At 25.5% G+C, this 23,528-nt stretch overlaps 1 protein-coding gene across 1 annotated transcript in view; it reads right to left on the bottom strand.

Annotated features, from left to right (window-relative positions):
• Positions 1 to 23,258, bottom strand: part of LOC129984584 (DNA-directed RNA polymerase, mitochondrial-like) — a 44,156-nt gene extending 20,898 nt beyond the window's left edge. Inside the window, exons 1-13 of the mRNA XM_056094503.1 lie at positions 23,010 to 23,258; positions 22,009 to 22,134; positions 20,289 to 20,674; positions 15,252 to 15,371; positions 13,788 to 13,946; positions 13,585 to 13,653; positions 13,391 to 13,492; positions 10,392 to 10,538; positions 8,177 to 8,273; positions 8,014 to 8,090; positions 3,533 to 3,664; positions 1,828 to 1,947; positions 1,706 to 1,747 (exon numbers count right to left, since the gene is read on the bottom strand). Of these exons, the coding sequence (XP_055950478.1) occupies positions 1,706 to 1,747; positions 1,828 to 1,947; positions 3,533 to 3,664; positions 8,014 to 8,090; positions 8,177 to 8,273; positions 10,392 to 10,538; positions 13,391 to 13,492; positions 13,585 to 13,653; positions 13,788 to 13,946; positions 15,252 to 15,371; positions 20,289 to 20,674; positions 22,009 to 22,134; positions 23,010 to 23,103 (1,671 nt within the window). The 5' untranslated portion in view covers positions 23,104 to 23,258. The remainder of the gene's footprint in view (positions 1 to 1,705; positions 1,748 to 1,827; positions 1,948 to 3,532; positions 3,665 to 8,013; positions 8,091 to 8,176; positions 8,274 to 10,391; positions 10,539 to 13,390; positions 13,493 to 13,584; positions 13,654 to 13,787; positions 13,947 to 15,251; positions 15,372 to 20,288; positions 20,675 to 22,008; positions 22,135 to 23,009) is intronic.
• Between the last annotated feature and the right edge of the window lie 270 nt (positions 23,259 to 23,528).

Here is a 23,528-nt window from a genome sequence, read left to right as displayed (position 1 = left end):
TATAATTTTAATTAGTTAAAAATTATGCTGAATTTTGATGTTTTCCCGTAATAACTTTTGAAAATATTATCATAAATAATAAATTTTATACCAATTCAAAATTTAAAAAATTGCTTTGTTTTTTAATTATACTAATAATTTTTTTTTAAATTGCCAAAATATCAAAGCTAAAAAAGTAGGACTTTATTTAATATCATTGTAATAAATGAGATGGATAAAAAAGCTGAATGTACCCTGAAATTTAAAAGATAGATGAATGGACATTCACTTTTTAATAGTGCTATGATATCATGGAATTGATTGTCATTAGAAATGCTCAAGTATACAGTGAGTGGAGCAATTAAAATAACACGACTTTAATGTCTGATAATTTGCTAGAAACATGAACATGAAGTTATGCTTATATGATTTAAATAAAATTAGATATCAGTATGTCTGGTAAATCAACTGGTCACCAAAAGCAACTAGATCTCCTTCATCAGCAAGAAACGGATGCAATTTTACACTTACAAGGAAGATTTAAAAATCTATAAAAATTAAATGATACATCTTACAATATTTAAATCAAAATTTTTGAAAAGATAAATATTTACACTTTAAACTGGCATATAAACACTTTGTTGTAATAATTATTTTAAAAGTTGCAAGATGAAGTAAAGTTGAGCAAAATTACTAAAATTTGACATAATTTTATTATTTACCTAAATACTTTAAATTCTTACAAAAAATTAACTATAGCTATTTGGTAATTAAATCCTTATTAGTCATCTTTGGCGACCATTTTGTTCTTCAGGATTAACAATTGCTAAAATTTTAATATTTTGTAAAATTATGTTTAATGATTTCCTCAACAAAATACTTTTATGTTACTAAACATTTAAACATAAAATTTATACATGCCATTCTGGGGACCGTTTCTAGATAACTGTGATATTTCAGCTGTTTATTATTTTTAATTATTTAATATGTTATTCCAAATAGCATTAGTTAATTTTTTGTAAGAATTTAATTACTTTAGTCATTTTCTTTCCTGATAACATTAAAAAAAAAAAAAAAATGTGGCATATGTTTTCTCATGGTTACTAAATAAAAATAATAAGTTAAGATCAATCATTATCATATTTATTATATGGAAATGTAACAATAAATTTGTCGGTTGGAAGCAGGGTCTTAAAACAATGTGCATTTCCTAGCATCATAAAATGCCTAAAAATCTGCCAATGATGTTTATGTCATATTATTTCACATTTCATTAAAGATAATAATTGTAATATACTCACATAAATAAGTAGACCAAAATGATTTTGATTGACTTTTGAATAAATACATTTTTTGCATGAGATGCATCATTAAAGAATAAGCTTAATTATAATAAGCATATCATAAAATTTGTACTTTCAGTTTAATTTTTTTCAAGGAAAGTTTTTAAAATTTTATTTTAAGTCAAGCTGAATTTTTTGAATAATTTTTTCTATGTTTTGGGATATTTGATGCAGGGCAAACAGTTATACTTGAGCCAAATATCACAATTACTCCAGATATCACGAAACCACATTAATACTGATAAAAATAATTCATTCTATTCATTAATAATATTAAAAAAAGAAATATCACTTTTTTGCTTATGAAATGTTTTATTGAATTAAAACAATATGTTATTCCTGGAAGCATTAAATCATAAAATTAAAATCATTTCAAAACTTACTTTTACCAAAGCACCATGAGGCCAAGGGACATTTGCAACATCCTAAAAGAAAAATTGTCAATGAATGCCATACAAAAGAAGTGTAAATTTATTAACATTTTAAATTAAACTGAAACACTTACTATTGAAGGACCACTTGGATTTTGGTTTTTTAAATATTCCCAATATTCTCTTGGAGAATATTCAGCTAATAATTTTGGATCCAAAAGATAGTGCAAGTATTCTTTATATATTAAAGTCACCTAAACGATATATAATATTTAAGCAACAGCAATGCCAATAAATAATTTATTTTCAAAAATATACAATAACCAAATGCATTTAAATATTCAACAAAGAATAATTAAAAAGAATTCAAAAATAGCATTCTGAAAAGATCACAGAACTGAATTATAAATTATGATATAATATTGACTCTTTATGTACTCTAAATTGATTTATGTATTTTCAATTTTTAAAAATACAAACTCACATTGAGCAGTAAAAATGAAGTACATGCATCAGTTATATTACTATAATTAAAATAACAAAAATATTACAGAATCTATATAGGAACTTATATTCCTCCAAATGAAATAATTAAGAGCAGTAAAGTAAGAGATTTTGATGTTATTTTTTTATTATATATAGTATTAAAACTTGTTCTAACTTGGCACGGACTGAATGAATCAGTGTTAAAATGCTATGAACTGGAAGTGGCAGTTTGCAAATTTGTATCTAACTGCAGGCAAGTTGCTTAAACTTTCTTGTTTGTTCTAAAATGTTCCTATAATTTCTGTATTTTTCTAAATCTGGAAGATTTGAGTCATTTCGTCTTGTAGATAAAAATAGATGTAAGGTTTAGTTCCTCGAATAAAGTCTCGAGTTGAGATTAGCAAGTGTTATTTTTGATTTTAGTTAACACACGGTTTATCTATGCTAACTTCATCTATGTGGCAATATCATATGCTTTACTTTAATATGGCATGTCAGATTTGATATCTTCTCAAGAACATTTAAGCATGAAGTAAGTTCGTATTTCTATTTTTCCTTCATGATTTGGGAGAAATATGAAAATAAATTCCTTATTGCTATCTACTGATCTTACTTTGTGTCAATGACAGATTCAAAAATACATATTTAACTTCACTTTTATAAAAGTGACTTGGATGAAGAAAATTTCACTCATTCACAATTTTCATTTAAGGTGTGAAAAGCTATTTGGGTACTTGCACATTATGTGGAAGAATTTAAAGATGATGCAGTGATAAATTCTATAAGAGATGAAATGTGGATAGTGAGAGGTTTTTATATATTTTCCTTTTCTGCATGTATTAAAGTAAATGGGGGGATGGTACAAAGCAATTGCAAAAAAGAAAGTACAATATGGGAAAATGGCAACTACTAAAATCACTTTTCTGACATATTTATTGGTTTGTATAATGAGAAGCCAATAATAACTCATAATGGGTAAGTCCAGTTCATGTCACAATTTCCAAAAAAGGTTCAGCAGTAAGAAGATTTAAAATCATGGGAACTGTCAAAGATATAAAGAAAAACTAATACCAGTAGATGTTAAGTTTCCATCCATTGTTATTTACTCGATCAAAATTGTAAAAAAAACTAATTTAATAATTTATATAGTTGTTCTTTCCCTCCCCAAAAACACACACACACATTTAGGAATGGCAATAAAAAAGACACACACATTAGAAACAGGCTATCTTCTTTTTCAGAAAAACACAGCTTTGACTTAGAGCATTTTACCAAGCATACATTTTTAAATAGTTGTTAAAAAAATTGCTCTATCAGAAATAAATTCGATAAATACAAAGTGCCAAAGAATACCTTATCAGTTACTTGATTTGTTTTATTCAGCCAAACAAAATAATGATTCATTACTTTCACACCCATCTCTTTATACAGAACTTTTTCATTTGGACTAAAAAATTCGCCAGTTTCAGCCATTACTCTGACTTGCTGTAAAAAAAAAAAAAAAAAAGATTAGTAAAACTATTAATTTTTAATCTTCCAATAAATAAAAAAAGGGCAATTTAAATACAGTGCATTTATAATATACCTATAATATCTAAAAATATAGATTAACTGATGCTTGAAACTCTTCTTAGCATTAGCCTTTACATAATAATTTTATAAGTGCAGTAATTTTATGTAAATATAGCAGTAAAAACAATTTAAGAACATTATTTCTCTGATACACTATAGAAAAAAAAAGTCATGGTTCATTTTTTAAGTAAACAGGTAAAAATTTATTATTAAAAGAGAAAGTGAAATTTAAATTTCAATGAAAAGTTCATTCATTTAAAATATGATTTTCAAAGCTATTATATTTACTCTAAGCCTTCTTAACAACAAATTTTTTTTTGTGCTAAAAAAATTATTTATTAGGAATGTCAAAATTGTGAGTCTTAAGCAATAAATAATATGAAGAATCATATCTCTCTTGAGTTTTTATAAACTATTGGCCTATTTTTAATTTAATTTTTTTAATGATCAAAAGTTTCAACATAAGTAAAAGAAAATTAAAGTTTTATTATTCTTTTACTCATATGCAATATATTTATTATACATATTTTTATTTGCCTGTTGCATAGGATTAGTTTAATTTCAGTGCAAATGAGAAGAGGATTTGAACAAATTTTTTCATATAAAAAGAGGAAATAAAGAGTCCAATATTATATATAGAGAAAAACAATACACTTGCAAATTAAAATATAATCATCCTTTAGGTTAAATTAATTTTGTATAAAAATTTTTAAAAAGAATAATTAAAACGAATTCAAAACTAGCATTCTGAAAAGATCACAAAACTGAATTATAAAATTATATAGTATTGACTCTTATGTACTCTAAATAGCTTTATGTATTTTCAATTTTTAAAAATACAAGCTGACATTGAGCAATGAAAATGAAGTACATGCATCAGTTATATTACTATAATTAAAATAAAAATATTACATGATATATATATATAGGAACTTGTATTCCTCCAGATGAAACATTACATGATTAGAGCAGTAAAGTAAGAGATTTAGATGTTATTTTTTTATGTATATGTATTATCATGGTTCATACAAAGGTATAAGCATGCATACTCCACATTAAAGCAGAGATTTGTAAAAACTTTAAAACAAAATGTGATTTTATAATTTGATGATTTACAACATAAGTTTAAGAAAGTACTAATGAATACTAGAAATTTTCTTCGACTACATCTATTAAATCAAAAGAAATAACTAAAAATATTATTATTTATAAACTGCATAAGTTGCTTTGAAGCAACTTTCTTTTATATAAACATAACCATGATTAGAGAAAATGCCATGAGTCATTTTGCTTTATTACAGAGCTAATCAGATCACAATAAAATATAATTGTCAAGATATAGTTATAAGTGACAAGAGAAGATATGACAGTGTATTATGTAATTTCTAATTCTTGTATGTGTTCTGTGTTCTTTCATTTGGAAAGGAGATATAACAAAATTAATGAATTGGTAAAAGAATAGAAGGAATAATTACAAAATAATGTAAAATAATAGTATTGTGCAAACAAGCTACAATTTTGATCAGATTAGAATCATAATCAAAATTGTGATTTTTAAATTTTTCAAGAGGTATAAGAAGTTTAAATTACCCCTAAACAAGGCCCACCTAAAAACTAGTGTAAACAGATGAATTGACATACCAAACAGAGGTGACAAAATAAAATAATTTCAGTTTGTACAAAATGAGGGGGGGGGGGGGGGGTGGATGGCTTTGCAAAAATAACAGAGAACTTATCTAAATACTAAAATTTCAAAAACTATGAGGTTTAAAAACATTAAACCGAGTTTTAATTAATATCCTTTTTGGCACAACATGAGAACTATTTTGAAACTGACATAATTATTTTCAATCATAATCATGTGATAAGATGACAAATGTAGTAGCATTTCTACTCCCTCATTATAGAAGTGGCTGGATATTTTACCCTTGAATCACATTAATTGAACACCAGGTCTGTATACAAAAGGATCTCAGATGAAAATCAGTTTCAAACTTGAAATCCCCTTGTCCAAATCCAAGATGTTTATATTAAGCAATAGCAGCCCAAAGATTAAATTGTTTTAAACCCATGTTAAATAGACAGCATAACAAAATTATGTGAAGTAATATGATCATAATATTTTCATTTGATAGTGATAGCATTAAAACAAAGATAAAAATCTAAGAACTGCATTCTTTATGCCTACCATGAAATGTTTGGTACAAGTTATAATCAAGCGTTACAAAACATCAAAAAGTAATGGAAAGATCCATGTTATTAAACAGTATATAAATTCCCCAAAAAGTTACATATTTAAGTCAAGCTTCTGTAAGAATTGTCATGAACTTTACATATAATAGTTTTTGAGAGACAGTTATTCATAAGCATTTCAACAAGATGATTCAGATCCAAACTGCACAATAAATGCATGCAAAAAGTGATTTGAAGATCAATATATTGCACAGAAAGGACACAGTTAGACCCTACTTCAAATGAAAAATTATGTTTCAATAGAAAAACTTAATATTTATATATAGTTTTTCAACTGAAGCCAAATAAAAGAAATAATTCAATTTTTACATCATAACAATCACAAAATTAAAGAAAATCTATTCAATGATTTTGCAATTCTTCTTCTATAATTATACTAATTAATCTTACAGTAGTTGTAAATGGTTTCTATAAAATATTAAGCAGCTATTCAAAGCTCTATTCCAAAATATCATGGCATGATTAATTTTCATTCTTCTATCATTATTTTAGTTTAAAAATTTGTTATTAATTATATAACAAAATTAGTGCGCATACAAAGACAGTATTTAATATCACTGCAATATCAGCAGATATAAAACCAATAATGATTTTTTTAAATGTATTGAAATTAAAAAATAAATTAAAATGAAATTTAAATTTCTTTTTTAAAATCAAAAGAGGGATTAAAAAAAATCTTAAAGAGGTGTAAAAATAATTTTTGTGCCATAACACAGTTTAAAGACAATGAGGAAAAGTGCAATAATTTATGATCAAAAATCCACAATATTCAAACATTATTAACAGTTCTTATGAAGCACCTATTTTTCAAGAAGTAATTATGCAGTAAGTTTGCTGGCTGGCAGCTCCTGTCCTGAACATCATTTTGACTTCTTTTAAAGATAGTACCTATAAACATCATAGGTACATCATAGGCACCTATTTTAACATGATTATATTTATAAGTTGTCCCATTCCTACAAAGAAGTTGCAATACCATGATTATTTTTAACTAAATTAAACTTCTTTGGTTTGAAGTACCGTCTTCTAATTTCATTATAATCTAACAAACTATTGAAAAAAATTCTTTCGTTAATATCTGAATCATTGAAATGTCAACTAAATTTGACTAAATATTAATTAAGACTTTAAGATATTATCACATTAGTTGTTTTTTTAATGTCTCTCAACTGCTTTTCTTAATGTTTCACTTTTTTTTTTTTTTTTTTTTTTTTACAATCACTAAACAAATTAAAGCAGAGTTATTTAAAATGATTTTCAAATAGAAGTTATATAGTAATCTTATCAGCTGGAATTTTATTTGAATTGAAACATTTAAAAGCTTAGAAAAGATTTCATATTCAGAAATATTTTATTTTAATGAAGAAGTAGAAATTAACATTTCAATGGTTGTTGTTGTTTCTAATGGCACTTGTCATGGACAAGCTCGCTGCTGAAATCAGCGATTTTAAAGCCAGGGCGTGTCTTTTGTTTTTTTAGTAACGCCAACTAGGGCCAAGAAAACGTCTTAGCTACTCACGTATCACATTCGCTTGCACAGCCTCTTTTTACAGGGGGCACATTCACTCATCTCACAGATAGAACAGATGAAGAACAACCATGCTCGAACTGGGACTTGAACAGAGGAAGCCCAGATCACGGGGAAGACATGCTACCCCTATGCCAGGATGTAGCATTTCAATGGTTAATGTCCTAAATGCATTTTTTTTTTTTTCAAATAGTTTGTTAGAATATGATTAAAAATCTATACTTAAGAAAATTTTATCTGTCCGGAAAATAAAATATTAAAATTTTATTTTAGATATACTAAGGTAGAACTTTCCTAATTTATTTATACCTTTAAATTTCACTAATAATTGTAGTTCAAAGCAGAAAAATTAGTTGCTAATGTGAAATTACTAGCAATTAATAGTACAGTTTGGAATAACAAAAACAAAATGAGGAAACTCATTAATATGAAGGGGGAAAAAAACCCATTCTTTCTAAAAGCTAAAACACTTTTTTCTCACCTGCAACAATAAATTAACAAGAACATCATTATCCACTACAGCAATGTAAGGATAAATCGATTCTTCTTTTTGATATCCTAAAAAAGAAGAACAAATTACTAACTGCTATAAAAATTTTCATAAATTAAGAAAATGCTATAAAGAAATGAATGTATATCACTACCTCGCATGTGACAATTTCTTTCGATACTTTTGAAATTTTTTATAGCCTCTGTTATTTTTTTTCGCCACATATTTGTGCATTCTTCTAAATATTTTCTCTGAAAAGCAAATAACTAAATCAAAACATTTCTTTATTTTGCACAATGAAAAGTATACAAATTATGCACACATTATTAGGCAAATTAAAATATAACCATTATGGGTGATATATGCATAAGCACTGTAAATCTGCAATATTTCCAGTTTTTTTTTTCAGTCTATAAAATTAATCATCAATTTATTTAATTGAGCACAAAAGTTAAATCTATCTACAAAATAATGTAGTTTTCCTTTATATTATTTCAATTTCTCAAAAAAAAAAAAAAAAAAAAAAAAAAATGTTTGGGAAATTGATGCAAGAAATAGGATTCTCTAGATTTTTTTCTTTTATCTTATCTCTTGGATATGAATGGAATATTTCACAGTAATGGCCAATGTATATACACCTACCAGATTTTATCATGTATTTGGTGGGTTTGTTAAATAACTTTTTAGTCTTATTTAATTGAACAAAATTACTTTTTTTTTTCAATAATGCAATTTGCACAATTTAAATTTATAATCCCATATTCATAAAAAAAAAAAAAAACAAGTAGCAACTTTTAATTGATTTATACTGTATATTCTACACGAATTTTTTATATACGTCTTATTTATTAATACTGTAGAATCTGAAAGATAATGATTTCAAAATCTTTAGTACCAACATTTTTATTATGATTTCATTTGTCTGTTAAGATAATTCATAGTTTAAGACTGCTTCTAAAAATGAAATACAGATATCTTTATTTTCTTAAGTAATATGAATAATGAATTAGAAAATGGAATTTCTCACAACTTATTAATGAAATATTATAAAATATATACAAGCAGATGTTATAAAAATTAAACCAATCACCTTTGTGTATCTTAGCAATTCCTCTTTCTATATTAGAACAAGAATTCTGCCCTTTAGTATTAAAAAAGAATTTAAAAAATGCTAGAATAGATTACATTCATTAGTAATGATTTCACGGGCCAAAACTTTTTTCAATAATGGAAGGAATACAAGTCAAAACTATTTGATCTTTTGGCTGGAAAGAAAATAAGAAGGATGGAAGACAAGAAGCATTAATTTTAGTGCCTATTTTTAATAATAGTGCTTATTTTCATTTCAGTTATGCCATAAACAATGTTCTAGTAAAAAGATATGGAAATATTATAACTGTATATTTAATTAAAACTGAATTATTTTATTATTCAGTTAAAATTATGTAAATCTTTACTGATGTAGAAAGCAATGAAAGAAAAGTAACTAAAACATTAAGTTCAGGTATTAATTTTTCATTAAAAATGATTAGTCAATATTTAAATACTTTAAACCCCAAAAAGTTATTTTATAAATTAAATATACTATTTAATTTTTTTAAAAAGAAGAAACCAATAGTTCCAAGTAAATATTGCTACACAGTGAAGGATAACAATTTATAATGTGCAATCATATTTATCCCTTATGATAATGCATTTGAATGTAATAAATAATATATATATATATATATATATATATATATATATATATATATATATATATATATATATATATATATATATATATATATATATATATATATATATATATATATATATATATATATATATATATATATATTTAGTACAAATATATTAGTTTTTTTTTCATAAATTTTATATACTAAAAAAAATCATTCTAGTATATTGAAAGCATATTTTAAAAAATCATCAATTCAAATATTTTTTCCACGAAGTTACTTAAATATATAAAATGGACAGTCCCAGCTGTGTATGTAAAACTATATGTGCTATAATAGACTCTTACTAATTTGGTAGATATCAGACAAGAGGACAGCCCAATTAGTGCAAGTCCTTAAACAAAAACACATTTTAACAGTGAAACATATTAATTATACAAAAATTAGTGATGTATATAATAAAAAAAATGACAAAATAGAATTCGAAATCTGAAATTATATTTACAGTAAACTAAAGCCATTAATATCTGTATGAGGTGACTTATTGATCCTTTAATGTTCCTTTGCACCACTTATATTATAACAGGGGCTAGATTAGTGTACTGTTACAGTACTGAGAAGCAACTGTATATATAAAAATGAGCATTAGAATCATCTATTTAAATTTAAAAAGAAGAGGTAAGAACTTACAGATTTAAGAGTTAAATTATTGACTTTATTAATGGCATCGACAGATGTTATCTGCAAGCTGTATTGACTTTCAATTTCCAGCTGACTGGAAGCAAGGGTAGAAATGTCTTTTTCTTCATAGCAAACACTTGGAAATCTTTCACCTCTCTGGGAAAATAATTGTGGAAGATCAGGAAAAATGTGAAAATCACTGAACTTATTACTTATTGATCTTATTCATTAATTTCAAATTTTCATTTAGAGTAAATTATACTATTTGATTGCCAATATGATAAAATGATCAAATTGGCAATCATCTTTAGGTCCCTATTATAATGTGGAGACATTATTAAGCATCAATCAAATTGGCAATCATCTTTTGGACCCTGTTATAATGTGGAGACATTATTAAGCATCAATTCATAAGTAAAGTGTCACATTACAATGAGAATAATCAATTTTTTTCCACCCAAGCCATCTCAATTTCTAGTTTTAAACACAACTGAAATCATCTTTTCAATAACCACTCTTAATATGCACTGGAATAGAAATAAACTGGAATAAATCAGAGTTGTTAATATATCAGTAGGACGTAATCATGGTAGCTTTTGTCAAGAAAATATACTTTTAATAACAGTCGCAAAGAAAAAAGAAGCACAAAGTGAAAAAAATAGTAAAGGAAAGAAATAAAAATTTATTTAATTCTATACCATGAAAATCTCTTGAATACTGACTGGATATCAAAAATATAATTATTCGTTATTCACTGATAATTATAATTCAATTGAAATATCTTAATAAATTTTTTTAATGCAGATAATGGATTTCAAGCTCTATTCACAGAAATATACAAATGCTTGTTTTTGGCCATAATTCTTGAATAATTATTACATCAAACTTACATGAAAAGCATGAACAGATTTAAGATTTCAGGAATAACAGAATATTAAATACAATATATTGCGGGTTATATAAAAGGATTTAAAAAATTCTTTTTAAAATCCTATTTCCATGTACTTTTTGTGTGTGTTGGCACTTAACCACGACTGACTTAGAACTGCTAAACATGGCACATTATATACTTTAGAGGGCAGAAGTGTACACCCCTGGCAGACTTTTTTTGAAACTATAATTAAGATTTTAATTAATTAAAATTGAGCAATTTCTTGAGTAATTAAAAAAAATTGAGCAATTTCTTGAGTAATTTTTTTAAAAAAATGAGCAATTAAAAAATATATCTTTTTAATTATACTATTTTAATTGTTGTGTGAATTTTTTTCAAATTTTGGCAGTTTAAAAAAATATTTTTTCAGTTGCAAAAATATTTTTAAAAGAAATATTTCTCAAAGTTGAAACCATGGGATGGGGAGAAAATAAATTTTGAGATTTTTGACCAGCTTTTATGAAGTCATAACTTTTTGAAAAGGAATTTTTCTCTGAAGAATTGATATAACACTGTCTAACAAATTAGTCCAGTTTGAAAAATATCATTTCATAGAAGCAAAATACTTAATAGTAAATATTTCATAGAACAACATCTTCGTAATTATATACTTGATTTTATATTTGTTTACATAGATGTTTAATAAACACTGAATGTTTTTAAAAACTGAAAAGTAATGTTACTAATAATTATTTGGTACCAATAAAAATGGCCAGAGTTTTATTTGCTCATATTTCATAATTTACACATTTCTCCTAAAATCTATTTTTTATTCTATTCGAATTGCTATTATCATCTTAATATTTGGTAACATTCTATACGTAAAAGAAAAACATACTTTTGACTTTGCACCACATCAAAACTTGAAAATAATATAAATTTGATTTCAATTTTTGGTTATAAAGTAACTGCAGAAAAGAATTTTTTTGAAAGATCTTTATATGACTTTATGCCTCTAAAAAATTTAATTAAAAAGACGAAATAACATAATTAACGGTAGAAGAAGAAGACTGAAAAATATTGAAAATCTCATTACTTATAATATCACATTTCTTTAATTATCATCATACTTAATTATATTTAGTAATATATTATTTATTTTTTTTTAAAGATTTTATGGTTGTGGCATAGAGAATCAAAGTGACTGACTAGATAATTATAGGCAAAATAATTTCGGTTACAAAAAAATTCCTTTAAAAATATTATTTGGCAAATACATTTTTAAATTCTTTCCTGTGCTTTATGTTCTTTTGATAGTAAATAAATATATAAGCATCCAAATTTCTGACAGAATGTTGCTGCATGCAAAATATTTCAAAGATTATCAAGCATTAATTAAATACATTTAAAAAGATGCTAATTATACAAAATTATTAATAAAACGATATATTAGTTTGAAAGGTTCGAGCACATATATGTAATGCTTTCGTAAGGTCAGACTTTTAAACCAAGTGATTATAAATTAGATTTATCTACATTTGGATGCAAAGCAATAGTTAAAAATGAAAAACAGAAAATAAATTAAATCATCTTTCAATAAAAATCTGTTGCAAAATAATAATAATAAAATAACAATAACTTAATTTAATTTTCTTCAACATAATAAGTGAAATATTATTAAAAATTAGTTTGTCTCTCTGAAGCAAACTTAATCCAATGCAATTTACCTAAAAGCAGCAATAATATCAAAGCATAGAAAATGACCATTAAACTATAATTATATAGTTGACAGTTTATTAATATCATTCTAAAAAATATATTGATTCATTTTTTGAATTTATTGTGCACTATTGCAAATAACAGAAATAAAAACAGTCATAAAAATGAATTGTTAAAGTTTCAGTTGCAATTTCTATATAATGTTTTCCAATAGTTAAAATATCTACAAATCATTTAAAATTAAACATTTACACAAAAATTTTAAAAAGACCATTTGATTAAAAAAAAATGTTTTTACTCTTTAGATAATAAATTAAAATGCATGACAAAAAAATTTTGAATGCCGAAATACAAATAAATATATAATAATGAAAGTTCCTGAGAAATATCTATTAAGTGATTCGAAACCAAATCATACCCCAAAAGATTTATCATTTAATGGTTGAAGAAGTTTGCATGAATAAGCTTCACCAACTTCAGGAGGAAGTGGAGATATATCAGCACCTACAAAACCGAGAACCTGAAAATAGGCAAATAGATATATAAAATATATGATAAAAAAGATAAAATGAAATAAATATCAATGAAGTCATTTTTAAAATATTGTAATACCTTAATAATCTTTTCCCTTTGATCTCCTTTAAATATACATTTCTTCAGAATGTCCTCAGGAACATAACCCTGGTTGAGTAATTTATATAATCTTTATAAATATTCAAAGTCGAGTTAAAAAAAAAAAAAAAGAAACAAAAATTGCTATTTACTAAAAAGGTTTATACGATACTATTCAAAAAATTCAAATTTAAATATATTACCTTTGTTTTCATTTCATCAACAACATTCTGAATTTCATTAACATCCATATATTTGCTGTTAGAAAAAGCTTCTAAATAGCCAGCATATGACTGCAAGTTAGGAGACATATTATCTTCTTTCATCAGAGAAAATACATGTTTGATTCTATCAATTCTACCCTGTAGAAATTCAAACATACAAATTTATTTTAAGTCGAAGAACTTAAATAAGAGATTTTAAAATGATAAAAATTATACTGAAAAATATTCAGTTCTTTTAAACATTAATAATTATAAAAAATTAGATAGCTATAAACATCCCATAACTGACAAATATACTAATTTCCCTGTTTTAAATTAAAAATTCACACATATAAATAACTAAATTTAGAGAATAATTTTACAGTATTTCTTTTCATTTACAATGTTCTTAGAAATCTTAAAATATAAAATAAATTTGATCACAATATATCAGCAGTGGCTTAGTTTATATATATATAATTGAACTTTTAACTTGAAAACAGGAATTCAAATCTGAAATAAAATAAAAGGCATGAATTTAACCCTGCTATATTAGAATTATTTTTAATAACTCAATACATTTAAAACATTATCAGCTAAATGAAGTAAGATATAAGTATGTAAGTTATAATAATATAATTAAATGCTTAATCTATAAAAATGTTACTAAAAAAAACTGCATGGAATAAATGAATTGTGAATTCAGTGTTGTTCAATACAAGCAGTTGTCTTTCTAATTAATTAAATTTTAACTAGTTTTGCAAAAATATATAAATATGAGTAAAAGATATCCTAACTTATCAAATGAAGAATTAAAATACATTCACACATACGCTTTTGATAATAATTTTTAATAAATTTAATATGTTTCAACAAATTTTGTTTTGATTTGGTTATTTTGGGACTCAAATTTAAAACCAGTTTTCCACCATTTGTAATCAATGTGATAAACTGCAATAGATTAACTGATATTACCCATTATTATAAATGGATCAAGCCAGTTTTGATTCTTCAATAGCGATGAAATTTTATGATATTTCACAAACAGCTGTGTATCATTACATCAATTTAAAATTAATTAAATCAATGGACACATTTATTTGTGCATTTCAGAGAAATACTAGGAATCAAAATAATACCATATATTATTAAAATTTCAATTTACAAAGTGTTTTTTTAATTTATTTACAAAATGAGGATGCATTGTATATTACACCCGGTGTACCTTAAATTTCTACTTAAGTAGATAGGTCTAATCAATTAAAAATGCAAATTATTCATATGAATACATATTAAAAGGATATTTTTTAAGATAAATTTATAGAAATGAATAATAATCACCAAAAAACCTGAGTCATTAAACTTTATTACAAATATAGATACTTTAAAATGTCAAATTAAATAGTTAAAAATGGCAAGAATTTTATTTTTCAGATATAAAAGTGAAAAAAAAAATGCATTTACCTTCCTAGCCCAACCACAAATCAATAAATTGTACAACTCAACATCAGTTAAGTTTTGTAATTGGTATTTTTTCTTCAGTAATAACATTTGTCTTCTTAAATAAATCTGAGCCTTTTCCATCTAAAAAAGCATTTAAAAATGTTAATCATTCAGTTAAAAAAAAAGGTAACTGTATATATAATTAAAAGTTAATATAATGGCATAAAACAAAGATTTGAGCTACCTTTTAGCAATTAGTAATAGCTATATATTTATATAAATTATGTTTAATTAGAGAAAGATAATCAGTGATGAGATTTTAAAAATTGACCAGGTATTTTCCAAAATCTTTTTAAGAGTATATGTTACGAATATTGAGCATGGAATTCATTTATATAATTTTTCCATATTCCTCAATGTGAAAATTTACAAACTCTTCTTTTTTCTTTATAAATCACACTGAGGTCAAATGATTTAATACAAGTAGTTTCTGTTAATATTTATCAGTAGCATTATTTCTGTTTTACAAAGCATTTAATAATTTTATAAAGATATATAACAGAATTTGCAAGAGCAATACTTTTATAGACATCCTTTAAAGTTGAAACTCAACCTAAAACTTGTAAAAACAAGTTTTTATAATTAACCAATGACTTTCCATGTAATACAACATATAATGTTCAGGACCAGAATCCTAATAACCAATAGTTTTGAATACAAACTTATATTACTCAGTTACGAATAATTCAAATAAAAAGAATTGATTATTTGCATTTTCATTCTGTTCAGGTGAGTAAAATTAAATACTGTTTTCTAAAGAAATTTTTACCCATTAACCACATAAAAGTTGAATATATCCAGAAAGCAGTTATATATATTTTAATAGTCATTATCTTACAGTTTTAATCACATGCAGCCAGGGCCCATCATTGCTAAAAGCCTGAACACACAAATAGTAATAAAGTTATGAAAATATTAACATAACTATTTATTTTAGGGTTCTGAATCTCTCAGGATATGGGAGCAATTCATTAAGCAAGGAAATAACATTTAATATAATTCTAAATGTTTTTGTAACAATATCTTTTTTAATTCAATCAGTTTTCGTTCTTCTAAAATCAGTACTTTGAAAAGAAAATTCACTTGACTTACAGAGAACCTCATGAGAAATAGTCATTGGTATTGGTTATCAAGACTTTTCGAAGGATTTCACAATAGAGATATCGCAGGAATTTATATATATATTTTTAGAACTTTAATTTTTGTTGCTAAATTTGTCACCTTATTACAAAATGGCCCCAAAGGCCAAGGTATACTTTAAAATATCTGTATAACTCTCTTCTTTGCCATGAGGCTAATTGTTTAAGGAAGCAATATTATAGTTTCATATCAATATTTTTATAACATGAGGATATTTAACCCAAATGGATTTAATGTACATGATGGTAATATACAATTTTGAATATGGCCTTTCTTCTAAAATACACAATGATACAGTGCTATAATAAGCTCTAGGAATTAAAAAACATTAGACACTAAAATCAATGGATAAAGATACAGTATTCCTATAAAAAATCTAATTTTAATACAGTGTAAGATTAAGATCTTTATCCACAAGAAAAGATAAGAACTTTTTCCACAAGATTAAGATTTTTATCCACAAGAAATTCTGTACTGTGCAAACACTTGTTCATGGACTTTTGTCTGAACTTTAAGCAACAAATAAAAAAGTAATTCTCTATTAACGTACATTAAATATACTTAAATTGCACAATCCACTATACTTATTATTTCAATTATGCTTCTTGAATTAATTGCAATTACTATTCACCGCAGAAAATTAATATATTTTAGTACTCTGGCAATGCATTATTTTTACTAATATATTCGATTTTTTCTTTAAAATAAAGAAAATATAAAAATTGTACACAATTCAATATCAACAGAATTAAATCAGAATCATCATGATTTAACATTACATATGCACACTGAATAATTGTTTTTTTATATTTATAAAATTAAATTATATATATTTATTATAAATAAATGCAAAAATTAGGTGGGATATACAGTCATCTAAGTAATTCACTAATCTGAATCATGGGAAATCTCACTTGCATGACAAATCAAACATAGTAAAAACTAGCATAACTAGCCTTTATTCAAAGGCATAGAATATAGGTGAAATTCTATAGTAAAATATATGAAATTCAATATTTGTCAAAGCAATTTTTGGAGCAGATATCCAACATATATTTGCATGCATGACAAATCAAACATAGTAAAAGCTAGCATAACTACTGTCTGTCTATCACAAGAATAGCTCCCGCCAAGAAGTCTATCTAGTGGCGGTCGCTGTAGTAACAAGACTAGTTCATTTCTAATGGGGATTAAGGGTATAGGGAATTGGCGGAATTAAAGGTTACATCACGTCATTCGTCTTCTTGGATTTAAAAGAGTTGCACTCGTTATCTTATCCTTGTGTTTATTTTGCTTTTGCTTTTAAAATTATTTGTTCCTTACTGGTTAAATTGATTTTGCTATTTTGCTAAACCTGCAAGATGGTCTTTAAGTTAAGGAAGGGTGAAATTTTGAAATCGCAGGCACGTAAAATTGTATATAATATTGCGGAATTTTGTTCCAATGAAGCTTCATCGAAATCTGCGTTAATTTCACTCCCACAAGCTCTGAAAAGGGCTTCTCAAGCAACTGGAATTTCTGAAGCTACAATAAAAAAAAAATAAGAAAGGAAGTTTCATCATCGGGCTCATCGACAGTTTTAAAATCACCCGGTAAATACCGTAAAAGACCTAGTAAGCGAAACTGTGAAATAGACAACTTTGACAAGTGTGTTATACGGCAAACAATTCAAGACTTTTACATAAAAGAAAGGAAAGTACCATCCCTCAGAAAATTACTACCCGTGTTGAAAGAAAAAATTGGATTTTCGTGGCAAAAAGACACATTGTGCAAAGTCTTACATTCAATGAATTTCCGATGGAAGAAGTGCGTGAATAATAGAAAAGTACTCATGGAAAGACCAAATATTGTTTTTTGGAGACACAGATATTTGAGAGAAATGAGATGTCACAGGAAAGCTGGACGACTGATTGTCTATATTGATGAAACTTGGGTAGACAGCAATTTGACATTTAAGAAATGCTGGCAAGATGATACAGTTTTGGGAGCTATAGCAAATGTTAATTCGAAAAATAGACTTATAGTTGTTCATGCTGGGTCATCAACGGGTTTCCTTATGGGTGCTTTACTAGTATATAAAGCATCAACAAAAAGCGGCGACTATCACGGGCAAATGAACTATGAAAACTTTAAAAAATGGGTGTTGGAAAAACTTCTTCCAAATTTGCAACCAAACAGTGTCGTATGCATGGATAATGCATCGTATCATACAACTGTCGAAAACCCCACTCCAACGAAGTATTCTACAAAAAAAGTTATGATAGACTGGTTGAAAAACAACGGAATTACCCTGCGATCAAAAAATGCGAAAAGCGGAACTGTTCTCTCTTATAGACAGTAATCGTCCAAAGAAAATTGTCTATAAAATTGATAATTTAATAGAGAAAGAAGGACATGAAGTTATCCGACTACCCCCTTATCATTGCGATTTGAACGCAATCGAATTTGTGTGGTCCTCTGTAAAAAGAATAATAAAGGAACGAAATGTTACTGGCGATTTAAGTTTGAACAATCTGAAATCTCTTCTTCAAACAGCTATCACTGAAGTTACTTCGGCAGAATGGGCAGCGCATTGCAAAAACGTAGAAAAGCTTGAAAATAATTATTGGGAGAAAGATGGACTGTTAGAAGATTTAGTGGACGAACTGTCATTTCAAATTGATACCAATGATGATTCTGATTCAGAAGAAACCAAAACTTGTGAGAGTGATTTAGAGGATTTTGAAATGCTTGAATGAACATTATTTTCGAAATATAGACGGTATTTTATTTTATTTTATTTTTAAAACTGTTTTGCCTTAAAAATTGTTGGAAAATACATGCTGAAAGTTTAATAATCAACGAAGTTCTGTCATTTTATTAATAATCTAAAGTCCTTGATAATTATTAATAGTTATGAAAATATTAAACAATTATTAAAAAGTTAAATAATTACTTTTTTATTGTAATAATTTTCATCTTTACTGCATATTCATTAATATTTCATTTTTATGTCTAAAAGTTTAAATATTATTATATAATTAATATATTAAACATTTTTTTTTCATTCTTTATAAATCAATTAAAAAAAATCGCCAATACGTCATCAAGGCGATCAGTAAGCCAAAATGGATGCCTTTCTTTTTAAATCCCCCATTGAAAATAGAGCAGGTCTTGTTTCCACGGCAACAGACTATCGTAGACATATTGGCGGGAGCTATTCTTGAGGTAGACAAACAGTAGCCTTTATTCAAAGGCATAAAATATAGGAGAAATTCAATAGTAAAATAGGTGAAAATTCAATATTTGTCAAAGCAATTTTTGGAGCAGATATCCAACATATATTTGATATCCAAATAATATCTAGATATCACTCGAGATAAAATTCTGATTTCAGCAGCCATGAATGGAGATAGATAGCATTTCTTAAGGACTTTCGGAGGAAACAAGCACATATTTGTTTTATTTGGTGGAAAAATTTCCAAAATTCAGCTTGACTACATAGAGTATTTTGTTGCTACAGTACAACTTAATCTATGAATTTGGATAATACTGATTAAAAGTATAGCCTTAAGATAGAGTTCAAAAATTTCCAATGGAAGTTACTTAGCCACCTTAACACACTAGGAAAACTAAAATGTTTTATAAATTCATTATTAAATCAAAATAATAATCTATTATAAAAACAGAAAATTAACAGTGAAAACAGATAAGCAGATAAATAGTTGAGCAGAATAAATACATTCAACAATACAATAAAATGATATAGTAAATAATACAATTACAATTTTACAATAAAATGATAAAAAAAAGATGTTTTTATAAAAAATACAAATATTGATAAATAAATATAATAAATAAAGTATAAAAATTATTTACCTCATTGGCATTAATATTCACTTCTATATAAGATTTCAAAGCACGTAAAGCATATGAATGCCTTGTTGATCGTTTTATATATTCTTGTCTTGCTGATAGCTTGTCTTTTGTTTTATCAGTTTTTGTTGCCTTAACTTTCTCACCTTCTTTATCTTTTGCCTTACTCCCAGCAGTCTTTTTGCTCTTTAAAGAAGATTTTACAGCAAAAATTCCTTCATTGTCAATAGAATCAATAATAGTCTTTTCCGAAGGCACAATAGGATCTTTTTCTGTAGCAGAAATTTCATTACTATAGTTTTTAATTGTTGATGTCTGAAGATCATTTTCACTTGTTTCTTCTTTAGATTGACTCTCGTCTTCTAAACTATGTTCCCTAGCTTCCAAAACTAAAGGGAAAAATATGACATGAGAAATATTTAATTAATAACTGAAATTAATAATGCAAAACATCATCCCAATTTATGAAAAGAAAAATAATAGTTAATGTGTAAAAAAAAAAGCCTCTTCATGTGGGGTTTCTTTAGTGTGAACAGTAGAGACAGTGATCACTTCAAAATTTAGTCCCAAATTTTTATTCACATTTTTGATACAGAACACAGCACAAAAATAAAATATAAAATATGAACAAACACAAACGCTAATTTTAACAGATCACCTTCTCCTCTTAGGTTCCTGTACTACTCCCCCACATACCTCCCTCCCCCACTCACCATTAGGAAAGCAGAGTTGCCAAAATTGACGTGTCTTACAAAATGATTTATCACATTCAGGTATAAGTATTAAAGAGAAAGACATTGTTTAAAGATATCCTTTTTTTAAGCAGATAAAAATACATTAAATGCTGAATTCAAACTAATTTTCAATTTATATAAAAGATTTGTGAATTAACTGCTTTTTGTCCCTAAATAATATGCAACAAGAACTGATGAAAAATGCAACTAAAAATTGCAGGAAAACTTGAGATGCAATCAAATGACAAGTTTCAATGCATATATAAAATTCTAACTGGATAAAAATTTACAAAAATTAAGGAAAATAAATTCTTAATATAAATACATAACAAATTTATAAAAAAGCATTTAATTATATCTTACAATTTAAATGAAATTTCAATTCAGTTTAACAGCATAGATAAAATACCGTCAAAAAATTGCAAAGATTTAAAGGTTTCCCTAAAAAACAATTACAATAAATATTTTTGTAAAATTTATATCTCAGATTCAGTAAAGTAATAAACAATTACTAGGTTTATATTGATTTGAAAATATCTTCCAAGAAACATGGAAGCAATTTTCAATGAATAAGCATATATATTTACAATTTTAACAGCTCTCATTTAATTCTGGAAGCAATTTTCCACATTTAATTTTCCATTTGGCAAATAAAAAAAAATTAGAAATTGAGCAGATTCTATTACAGAACTGGTAAAAACTTAATTTCTATATACAAGACATGAAAAGCGCATAATTATTATGCATTTAATCTATTAAATTTGGTATTTAATTCCTTTCTCAAGAATAAAATATAAGAATAATAGAATGAATGCATGATTAAAATTGTTTCTATTTTTTGATTAAAAACTTTCTATTTTTTCAATAAATATTGTTTTAAATTGAATATTTACATATCCCATTCTATACTAAATAATAAATTAAGAATATTTTCCTTCAAAAAAATATTTTTATAAGGTCATAAAATTGAATGAAATATAAATACTCACCCTTTAATAATTCTTCATATGGTTGAGTTTTTATTTTAATTTCAGTTTTATTCTTTGAAAGTTTAGATTCTAAAATGGCTTTAGTTTTTTGTAGAGTTGAAAGTTGATATCTTCCCACTTTGTCATCTAAGAAAATATTAAATTTCATTGAAAAAAATTAGAAAAGTTTATTTAGATACTTGTTGCAGCCAAATTTTCATAAATAATTATTTGAAAAATCCAGCATTATTTGAAAAGTATTATCGGTAAAATCAAATTTTATATTTTTCATAAGCAATTATTTTTCACAGTTGGCACTAATTTATTTTTTAAATTTAATTGCATTATTTCCTTTTCAATAATATTAAATTTTCCTACTGGCTCTATACTGGTTCTGAGAAAAAAAATCATGAAAATATGAAGCAGGCTTTGAATAAACAAATTTACTTATTTCATTTACTTCAACTATTCAAGTGTTTTCAAAGTGATAGGGATTCAGAATAAATAAATAAATAATACTATCAGCATATTCCAATGCATTATTTTGAAAAAGTTCTTCAATTTGAATTTTTCTTTTTAAAAAAATAACGGATGAAATATAATCACATTACCAACATCAGTGTAAAATTTTGATTCAAATGTAGCTTGTAATAAAAAAAAATTTAATTAATAATAATTTTTTTATTAAAGTATGTGTCAAAATAACTTCATTTAATTAACTACTGTAAATCAAGTATTATCCAAAAAGCAAAGTGAAAATGTTTAACAATACTATTAAATATGTTTAATATCGATGAAAAAAACTGACCAAGTTATTCATACAAGCAATGTACAACTTAAAATAATTTAATAACAAAGTTACTTTTATTTATTGAAGTCCAACCTGCTTAATTAAATTAAATTTTAATTCTCATTGTAATGCCAATTTAATTGAATTCAAATTAAGATCAGAAATTACTTTATTTAATGGAATTGAAGTCTTAGAAAATTACAAAGTAATGACAAAAGTCTGCCGTACTTACAATAGTTTATACGGTAATTTAGGGATTTATAATCATAAAAATGCATTAATTTCCTATAAGTATGGATATATCTTAGACAAAAAACACGATTCATCTTTTACTAACTATACAGTATTATATAACGAATACAAACAATTTGCCCTATATTTCATATTTTTATTTCATTTCCACTGAGGGGCTTTTATTCCTTATAAAAGTACATAGGGACAAAACACGTGCGAATGCCGAAGTTTACTAATAAATCCGAGATAACCGCAAAAACTGAAGTATTATGCAACAGAATAAAATATATTAGTTGCATTTAGCTTCTTTCAAGTAAGAGAAGATTGAAGTGCTTTATTTTACAATTTAAAATTTTTTACTTTAAATATAATCTACTGAAGTCATGCTTAAATATTTTATAAACATTTATGAATGATATATAATAGTTTTTCTAAGGAATAACTCTTATATGTGATGTATTTAATTAATCGGTTACTATTTTTGGCAACTTATTTCTAAAATTATGAACTGAACTGA

The sequence above is a fragment of the Argiope bruennichi genome, chromosome 9 (genome assembly GCF_947563725.1).
Source record: "Argiope bruennichi chromosome 9, qqArgBrue1.1, whole genome shotgun sequence".
Classification (NCBI taxonomy): domain Eukaryota; kingdom Metazoa; phylum Arthropoda; class Arachnida; order Araneae; family Araneidae; genus Argiope; species Argiope bruennichi.
Note: the sequence above shows the minus strand (reverse complement) of the source record. Positions and strands in the feature narration are given on the sequence as shown.